Source organism: Elephantulus edwardii, unplaced genomic scaffold (assembly GCF_000299155.1).
Source record: "Elephantulus edwardii isolate Elephantulus edwardi_28Jun2011 unplaced genomic scaffold, EleEdw1.0 scaffold00487, whole genome shotgun sequence".
NCBI lineage: Eukaryota > Metazoa > Chordata > Mammalia > Macroscelidea > Macroscelididae > Elephantulus > Elephantulus edwardii.
Window position 1 is genome coordinate 301432 of NW_006400237.1, and position 10911 is coordinate 312342.

The following is a 10911-nucleotide window of genomic DNA, read 5'->3' on the forward strand; positions in this document are numbered from 1 at the left end:
AAACAAACAAAACACGGACAACGAAACTAAGAAAGTAATACCATTTACAACCGTTAACCACAAACTGAGATACTTAGGAATAAACCTAGCTAAAGACACTTCAGAAAACAAAAACAAAAACAAAAACAAAACCCCCCAAAACACAAAACAAAACAAAACAAAAAACAACAAACAAAAAAACCAACCACAAGAAAACCCAAAACAAAAACAAATAAACATCTACAGAACATTTCTGTGAAACAAGATATAAGACCTAAACAAATGGAAAAATTTTCCCTGTTCATGCCTAGGAACACAAAATATAGTAAAAATGACAACCTTCCCGTTCTCAGGCTCCGGACCCGAGCACCTGGGTGGCTTCATTCTCTTCTGCTTGGGTTTGATGGCCTGGTACGGGCGACTCCCGCTGGCGATGACAGCGCATTCCTTCGCTCTCCCGGTCATCATTTTCACCACGTTCTGGGGCCTCATCGGTATCGCCGGGCCCTGGTTCGTGCCTAAGGGACCTAACCGTGGAGTGATTATCACCATGCTGGTGACCACCGCTGTCTGCTGTTACCTCTTCTGGCTCATTGCCATCCTGGCCCAGCTCAATCCCCTGTTTGGCCCCCAGCTGAAGAATGAGACCATCTGGTATGTGCGCTTCCTCTGGGAGTGACTGCTGGACTCCTGGCCCCAGGTGCCCAGCATTCGTGACGACCTTGGCATGACTGTCCCTGATGACCACTTATCTTCAGCCTCGCTCCAACACATACTTGCTCCTGCTGACTCCAAGGAGGGACCATCTCCTGAAACTGCCCCTTTCTAGTGTTTGCTGACCTCCCCAGATGTCCCAGTGAGAGCTGTTAAGTGTGGATCTGATTTTACAAATGAAGCTGAGGTCAGCATACCAACCAGCCCTGGAAGGACATGGTTCAAGCAGACTTTTTGAAAAAAGAATCCAAGCTGAGTCACAGAGAAAGATCTGGTTGGGGAGTGGGGTCCTTGGTGGTCAACCTAGCTTTGTACAGGGAGAGTGTGACCCCAGGTCTACCTCCTGTGGGTCTGTGTGCAGAATGGAAGAGCTACCTTCCATGTGTCAGAGGCTTTTCTGCTCAGGCATGGGATTGTTCTTTAACATTTTGCACTTTTAGATAGGAAATTTCTGAAAATGAAGTAGTGTAAATAACATTTACACACAAAAAGCAACATCATTGGGCCAAAAAAAAAAAAATGACAACCTTACCAAAAGCAGTCTAGTTGTTTAATGAAATACAGATACCAGATTCTCTTTTCAAAGAGATAAAAAAGGCAATTGAGAAGTTTTTGGATGTGCATAGGGATTTGATTCTTAGAAGGTCCCATTCATCTATTTTATCCTCTCCTGGTTGGAGATTTTCCAGGATGCTTGGAGACTGTTTATGTTGTGGATTAGGACTTCTAGAGTTCTTTCATGCTTTTCTTAAATGAAGTTTGTAGTCTTTGGCTTTAGTCCTTGGTCCATAATCCACTCTGAATTGGTTTTTGTATATGCAGTGAGGTGTGGATCTTGCTTGATTTTTCTGTAGACAGTTTTCCAATTTTGCCAGCACCGTTTGTTAAAAAGGCTCTCATTTCCCCACTTAACTGATTTCATCTCCTTGTCAAAAATCAGTTGACCATAGGTAGATGGGCTGACTTCTGGATTCTCAATTCTATTCCATTGATCTATGTGTCTGTCATTGAACCACCACACTGTCTTGACCACTAGAGCAGTGTAGTAGGATTTGAAATCAGGGAGTGAGATGCCTCCTACCTTGTTTCTCTTTTTAAGGAGTGCTTTGCTTATTCAGGGCCTCTTTCCATTCCAAATGAAATTGGAGATTGCTTTTTCCATTTCACTGAAGAATGGAATTGGTATTTGTATTGGAATAGCATTGAACGTGTAAATTCCCTTGGGTAGAACTGTAATTTTCACAATACTGAGTCTTCCTATCTATGAGCAAGGGTTATTCTTCCACTCCTTCAATTTTCATTTTGTTTCTTTTAATAATGTTTTGCAATTTTCTTTGACTAGACCCTTTGTGCTTCTGGTTAGGTTTACTCCTAAATATTTAATCTTGTGAGCAGCTATTGTGAAGGGTATTCTTTTTCTCTGCTCCAGTTCTGTATTCTTTTGAGAAAAAAGAAATTGACACTGACCTATCAGACAAGGGACTTATATCTAGAATTTATAAAACACTTGAGCACCACAACAAGTTGAAGGTAAACAACCCATTTGAAAAATGGACACAGGATATGAACAGACATTTCACCAAAGAAGACATTCAGATGGCAAACAAACACCTGAAGAAATCTTCAAAATCCCTAGTTCTAAGAGAGATGAAAATCAAAACAACTATGAGATATCATCTCACCCCAGTAAGAATAACAAAATTTAGCAGAAGAGCAAACATCAAATGCTGGCGAGGTTGTGGAGAAACCAGAATCATTATTTACTGTTAGTGGGAGTGTAAAGTGGTGCAACCATTAGGGAAAGCTGTATCGTGCTTTCTCAAAAAGTTGCAAATACAGATATCACTTGACCCAGCAATTCCACTACTGAGAATTTATGCTAAAGAAACCATAACTGCCACCCAAGCAGATATATACACACCCATGTTTATTGCAGCTTTGTTCACAATAGCAAAGAGCTGGAAGCAATCCAAGTGCCCATCAACAAACGAATGGATAGGGAAGTTCTGAAACACTATGCATCATTGAAAAACAAGGAACTAATGAACTTATGCAAAATGGATGACCCTGGATAACACTATGCTGAGTGAAATGTCTCAGTCATAAAAGTACAAATATAGGGCCACTGTTGTAAAATGGGACTGACATTGGTGTTGAAGGAAGGCAGAGAAGGAGAGGAGGGATGATGTATACGGAATTGAAAGAGATGAGGGAGAGAACTGTTTAAAAGGGATATATGTTTGGGTATTACTTTAATGGCAGGAGTCCAGAATGAAGGCTACACATAGGAGTGGACTTGGGAGGAGAAATTGAATAAAATGAACAGTTTTCTTTTACTTTTCAAGGAGAAGAGTGAATTGGGAAGGAGCAGGAGAAAAGTGCAACATTGAATGACTGGAAACCTTAAGTCTCTGCAAATATTCATTAAAATTAATTTTAAAAAAGAAAGAAAAAAGGCAGTTGAAAAATTATTTGGAGAGGAAAGAGAGGTCAAATAAGCAAAGATATTCTGAGAAACAAGAATGAAGTGTGAGGCACAGCACGCCCTGATCTTTAAAACTATTACTCAGCTATAATTACAAAAACAGCATGGTACTGGTACAACAACTGGCACATACCCCAGTGGAATAGAATCAACAACCCAGAAGTTAACCCAACTATCTCTGGTCAACTAAAAATCAACAAGGAAACAAAACCTTTTAAATAGGGGAAATTACAAGCTCTTAACAAATAACGCTGGCAAAGTTGAACTATTACCTGCATAAAGCTGAAGTAGGATGCAAACCTCTCATCATACACAAAAACCAACTCAAGGTGGATCAGAGACCTGTGAGTAAAGTCCCAAGCCTTGAAGTTCATATAAGACAAAGTTGGAATAAGATTAGATAGGGTAGTCTATAGTATAAAGAGCCTGTCCTATAATAGAGTCAGACATACACAATCTGGAGAGGATAACACTGATGAATGGGACCTTCTAAAGATTAAATCCCTGTGTACATAAAAAAGAAAATTTTGCAACAGACCTATTGACTGGGGAAAAAACATTTGGCAATACCATTTCAGACAAAGGTCTCATATCAAAAGTTTACAAAACCCTACAGGGCCTCCACAATATAAAGGCTGATAACACAATTACAAAATGAGCAAAAGACATAGAAAAAAATTTTCACAAAGGAAGATATTCGGATGTCCAACAGATATATGAAGAAATGTTCAAAATCACTAGTAGGAAGAGACATGCAAATCAAAATCACAATGAGATACCATCTCACTTCAATAGCAGTGGCAAAGTTAACAGGACAGCAAGCAATAAATGTTGGAGAGAATGTGGAGAGATAGGAATCCTTATGTACTATTGGTGGAATTTTAAAATGGTATGACCACTCTGGAAGGAAATATGGCATTTTCTCAAAAAGCTGAACATAGATATATAATTTTTTCCACTGCTTGGAATATATCCTTTTGCAATCAGAAATAGAGCAAACATACAACCAAGAAACCAAAACCACCATCCTGAAGTATAAACAATCGTGTTTATTGTTGTGTTATTCATAAAGCAAAGAGATGGAAACAACCCAAGTGCCCATCAACAAACGAATGGATACAAAAACTATGGTATATATGTGATATAATACTATGCAGCACTGAAAAATAATGAACTTGTAAAACATTATACAACATGGGTGACCCTGGAGGACATTATGCTGAGTTAAATGCCTCAGGTTCAAAGGACGAATACTGCATAACAGCACTGTTATAAAGAAGGACTGACATGGGGAGTTGGAAGGAGACTAGGAAAAGAGTGGATAGATAATGAACACTGTATTGGAATAGAGGAGGAAGAAAACTGTTTAAAAGTAATTTACGATTAGGCAGTATATATAAGACAATAATACATAATAAGAGGTACATTGCAAAGAGGACTGTGGCAGAGGGAGGAGAAGGTGGAAGGGAGGAAACTGTAACAATGAATAAATGTCTTTAAAAAAAGAAAAAGAAAGTGAACTGGGGATGAAGGGGGAAGGGATGAAAATGTACAACAATGAAGGAATGAAAATGCAGCTTTCCTGTAAACGTTCATTAAAATCACAATTAAAATTATAAAAAATGAAAAAATAAGATAATATGTGACTAGAATGCTTTAAAAGTTGGGAACAGGCAAGAAGGATCAGTTGTCGGAAAACATGGAGCTGGTGACAGAAATGAGGCTGGAGATAGAATGATAAAATTCTGTACAATGATTTATTCATTGCAAGTATTTTTATAAGAAATAAATAGAGGCTATATACGTGGATTTCAATTGATGATATGCACAGGAATCAGATCAATTACATCTGTGGAAAGAATCATTGGAAAAGCTCAATATAACTGTGAAAATTAGGCCAAGTACTAATTGTGGAACATCAATTATTCATATGCATATTCAAACCAAAGCTAAAGAAGTTTAAAGCAAATCTACAACAATCAAAATATGACTTTGAGTCTATCCTAACTGAATTTAAAAACCATATCAGGAACAGATTTGAGACTTTGAACACTAATGATCAAAGATTAGATTAGGTGTGGAAGAATATCAACAATATCATCCATGAAGAATGCAATAGGTCATTAGAAAAACAGGAGACCAAATGCATGTGCAACATTGTTGAGAACAATAGCATCTGCGACCTGAAAAGGAGCCTGGATGAGCCGATGCTGAACTCCCCTGAGTAATTCCTCTATTTCCTTCTGTATATTACAGACAACTTCTTCCATCAGTACTATATCTGCTATTCCTTTCCAGAACATCAAAGTGTCCTCTGAAATCTCCTCTGAATCGTTCTTCACACCCTCCTCTGTGGCCATGGTGACAGCAGCAGTGAAAGCTGAGTTACATTCTAGCCCTGCCTCTTCCATGCTCTCCTCCTATATAGCAATCTGTGTGATGCTACCTACCATTGTCCAAAGTGGGTGCCTGAACCACACTCATCTGCTGTCCTTACACTGGAGTTTTTGCACTGCTGATAAGATCAAATTTGGTGCTTCTGCAGGTATTGGAACAAACTTTGTCATGTTGGTAAAAATCAATCTGTCCAGAGTCCATCATTTTCCTAAGCATGATTCCACCCAATCGAATGTATCTCTTCCAGTCCTTCAGGGTAGACTTGCCAGCCAGATGAACAAAATGCTTGGGGCTGATCAACTGATCATTGAACTTGACACATTTCACATTTATTCCTGGACATACAAACTTCTTCCAGAGGAGGATGGCTTTGCTCTCTCCACAAGTTATGGGGTAAGCAATTTCCATATCCTCATTTGCTTCTATAGCACTTGCATCAATCCCTTTTTCAGTTTTGTGTATCTCATGAGTTTCTACTGCCACAACTGCTGTGTTGTTATCCCACCAGCTTCATAAATCCTGTTGTAAAAGTGTCCGTCGATAAAAAAACCTTGTTGCACAGGAAGTCTTCTGTCAGAGGCCTCTCCAAAAGTGCTAAAGAGCAATGATGTCAACCTAGAGATTAAGATGCGGCTGATCCAGGCCATGATTTGGTCAATTACTTGCTTTGCATCAGAGAACCGGATAATGCCTAGAGATAACAGAAGAATAGGTATCCTTGAGTTGTGATGCTGTGGAAGAGTACTGAACATAGACAGCCAAGAAAGCAAAGAGATCTGTCTTGGAGAGGATGAAACCAAGTTTCTCCTTGGAGGCTAGCACTTTGAAGCTCTGTCTCAAATATTTTGGGCATGTGGCCAGGAGGTACAAGTCCTTGGAAAAGGACATCATGTCTGAAAAGATGAAGGGACAGCACAGGAGAGGAAGATCTCAGATGAGATGGATTGGCACAGAAATTGGGATAATGAAGATAGGTGTGTTGGAGTCAGTGAGACAGGCTCAGGATAGGGCATGCTTCCGAGCTATTGTATAAGTTCGGTATAAGTCACAGGTGTCTCAACTGCACGTAACAACAACAACAACAACAACTTAATGAGTCAGAGACAAGACTCAAAATTTGAAATTTCTCAAAAGTCAAGAAAAAGGGCAACGTTGTCTCTCATTTGGCAGGAAAAAAGTTAAATATTTATTTGTTAATTAATTTATTTCATTTCTATTAACCTATACAAAGTCTTCTCACCAGTTTTTCTATGCACCATCACTGATAATGCAAAGAATTCCTGGTTATTTACTTATGGATATTTGGTTATGATTTTATTTAAATTTATTTATAGAATTATTTCAAGTCACTCTATGCTGGAAGCAAATTTATTACACCTAAAAGCCCTCACAACATAGCCTCAAACTTAGTAGCCAAATTTAGCGCATAAATTTAAGTAGTCATACTTAGATCATAAGGCAGAAAGAAAAGGGACACCCTTATAAGTCTTCCCCCCCCCACTCTCTTTACTGTACCAGATCCTTGTTTAAAGTAGTTCCTGTGTTCAGAGCTCCATGTATGACAACAGAAACAGGCCTTTATTCATAGGATAGTGGGATCACAGCCCCAACATTTTCTCAGACTAAGTGAGTTCTTTGATATCAAAAGTTCAAATGTGAGGAAATTGTAAGAGTTTTGCAAAATAATGGTTGTTAGATGCCCTCAAGACATGTATGACTCACAGTGACACTATGGACAACAGACAGGAAATGTGCCCTATTCCACACCATTTTCATGATCTCCAGCACGCTTGAGTTCAATGTTACAGTCATTTATCTTGTTGAAGATCTTCTTCTCTTTTGCCAACCCTTTAATTTCCCAGCATGATGTCTTTTTCAAGAACTACTCCCTCTTGACAATATGTCCAAAGTATGTGAGAGAAAATGTCACCATCCCTGTTATTAAAGAACACCTTGGTGGCACTTCCTTTTAACAAACCATTGAATAGTTGATAGTTTTCAACAACAACAAAAAAATTCAGACATCTTCAGTCTTCCTGGTTCAGCATCCACCTTTCATTTGCATACAGACTACACCATAGATTGAATCAGGTGCACTTTACTATTTACACTGATCTCTTTCTAGCAAGCTAGATAATTCCTTGATAGATTTCCCCAGTGCAATAAAACATTTGGTTTCTTGACTGCTGCTGTGAATGTGGGGTGTGGATCCAGGTAAAAATAACAATTGACAACTTCATTCTTGTCTACACCTGTTATGGTCTACATATAGGTTTCACATGATTATAAAGAAGGGTTCTGAGATTTCCATTCTTCTTAATGTTACAGAGTCAAACCCTTTTGCACAAAATCCACATGTAAACATTTTTTCTCTATTCTCTGCTTTTAGTTAAAGAAAAATGTTATTCTTTGCTTTTGGCTAAAATGTATCTGATATCAGCAATTGTATCCATGATTCCACAGACTTTTCTGAAACTAAATTGAATTTCTGGCAGTTTTATGTCACTGTCACTATATTGTTCTAGCTATTTTTTAATAATCATCAGCAAGACATTACTTGGATGTGATATTCAATAATTTCTGCAGTTTGGTTGATTACCTTTTTGTGGCATGGGAAGAAATTTGGATCTCTTCCACTCAGTTGACCAGTTAGTTGTCTTCCACATTTCTTGGCATAAACTAATGAACACAGATAGGGCTGCATCGGTATGTTGAAATATGTCAGTTGATAACTACATCAATTCCTGGTGTCTTATTTTTTGTCAGTACTGTCAGGACAGCTTGAACTTCCTTTTTCATTATCTTTGTTTATTGGCAAAATCCTGCTTCTTGAAATGATTTTTAAGGTCTATCAAGTCTTTGAAAAGTAACTCTGTGTATCAAAAAATATAGTTATGTTAGTTAAATTCCTGGTTACCTGTTATCCTCTTTATTATGTATGTGTTGGTATATATAACAAAAAATAATTTCATTTTCCATATGCTTTTATTGATTCTGAATTGCTTCTGAGCAGAGTATTATTTCACTGATTGGTGGTTTAGCAGTTAGGAGTTGTGCTGCCAACCTTCAAATAGTTTACATCCAGTAGCTGCCCCATGGGAGAAAGATGGGCAATTTCCTCCTATATGATTTTACCCCCTCTGAAGGCCTGCTGTAAGGAAAGTTAGCTGACAAATCACTTGAAATATGTCAATTGGTGTATATGAATGATTACTAGGTAGCTTAGGTACAACTTTTTTTTTTGTTAGAGTTTTTATAAAAATTTTTTAATTTTATAAAAACCCTTTTTTATTTTATATATATAATTAATTATTTATTATTGTTCTTGTGTATCCTGACAGGATGCCACAAGTACAGTATTTAACAAGATAAATAACAATGCTAGAGTTGTTGTTATTGCTATGTACCTTTATGAATCAGAAGCAATTCGTAACAAAATTGAATTCTGTTGTACAAAGGGTCACTACAAATCAGAATTGACCTCATGGCATCTGGTCCACAAAAACTCTACAGTATGTCAGGACACTAGTGAAAGAATGTACTTGATCTTTGGGATTAACATGAATACTACTTTGAAATATGGTAATTTAATCAAATCTCACAAATTTACCACTGAGAAAAGTAGCAAAAAAAAGAATTTATTAAATATTAATAAATAAAACAAAATTTAACTAAAATATGAAATTATTATTTGTAGGTAATGAAGATATTTTAAAATTTTTAATATTTATTATTATCTGAATGAATGTTTAAAATAACGTTTAATTCATTCACACATCTTTTTATGTTTTTTTCATTTGTTTTTGCTTTTTTGGGTTTTTTGGTTTATTGAGATTTTAATGAAATTTTATAGAGAACTTGGATTTCCATTCATTCTTTGCTGCATATTTTCCTCCCTACCCCCTTCCCCACAAGTTAGCTTTTTTCTTTGGGAAAAAAATTATCTCATTGTTATACAGAGCCTCCCCCTTTACCATGCAGCTCTTATTCTGGACTCTTGTCATACCAATAATACCTAACCATAATGTTAGATGGATCTTAGCTGAAAGCAGGGAATACCAGAGGAATGTGTATCTGTGTTTCATTAACTAGGCAAAGGTGTTTGACTGTGTGGATCATAACAAACTGTGGCTGACTCCGGGAAGAGTAGAAATCCCAGAACACTTGATCGTGCTAATGTGAAACCTATACTTGGACCAAGAGGCAGTAGTCAGAACAGATCAAGGAAACATTAAATGGTTCAAATTTGGGAAGGGTGTATGCCAGGGATGTGTCCTGCCTCCATACCTTTTCAACCTGTATGCAGAACAGATTATCTGGGAGGTTGGGCTCTATGAGGAAAAACGTGGGGTTAGGATTGGAGGAAGATCTATCAATAATATGTGTTATGCAGATGACACAAACCAACTTGCTGAAACTGATGAGGACCTGAAGCAATTGCTGCAGAGGGTCAAGGATGTCAAGGATTGAGGCTCAATGTCAGGAAGACAATGATTCTCTCCACTGGACCAATTGGCAATATCAGGATGGATGGTGGAGGGATTGAGATTGTTCATAGCTTTAGTTTGCTTGGCTGTGCAGTCAACACTCTTGGCACCAATAGTCAGGAAATTAAAAGATGTATTGCAATGGGAAAGTCTGCTGTTAGGGACCTCTCCAAAGTACTGAAGAGCAATGGTGTCTCTGTGGAGACTAAGGTGTGTCTGACACAGGCCGTGGTTTTTGTAATCACTTGTTATTCATCAGAGAGTTGTACAATGAATAGGGAGGATAGAAGGAGAATTGATGCCTTTGAGCTGTGGTGCTGGAGAAAAGTATTGAGGGTACCATGGACTGCCAGGAAAACAAACAGATTCATCCTGGAGAGGGTTAAACTGGGTGGTTCTTTGGAGGCAAGGATTCTGAGGCTTCATCTAACATACTTTGGACATGTTGTTGGAGAAGGACATCGTGCTTGGGAGAGTGGAGGGACAGTGCAGGAGGGGAAGGCATTCTATGAGATGGATTGGTTCAGTGACTAGGGTAATTGGGTTGGGTTTATCAGAGACAGTGCGATTGGCACAGGACAGAGCAGAGTTTAGGGCTGTTGTACATAGGTTCGCTATGGGTCACAAGGAACTTGATGGCACATAACAACAACAATAACAGTATTCCTTTTATACAGATCTTTCTCTTGTCTATTTCAATGCTGTGTATGTTATTTATCCCTTCTTTTCTTAGTTCCCCCCACCCTCAAGTCACTGTTTTATAATAGTGGCATTAGGCAATATTTGTCCTTTTGTGACTAAGATATTTCACTCAGCATAATGTCCTCCAGGGTCACCCACTTTTGTATA

The 10911-nt window shown here is 38.0% G+C and overlaps 1 protein-coding gene across 1 annotated transcript; it reads left to right on the forward strand.

Moving 5' to 3' along the window:
- The first annotated feature begins 406 nt into the window (after positions 1-406).
- Positions 407-687, forward strand: LOC102857403 (V-type proton ATPase subunit e 2-like). The gene has a single exon (XM_006902986.1). The coding sequence runs from the start codon at positions 413-415 to the stop codon at positions 656-658; it is 246 nt and encodes an 81-aa protein (XP_006903048.1). The 5' UTR covers positions 407-412; the 3' UTR covers positions 659-687.
- Positions 688-10911: the final 10224 nt, after the last annotated feature.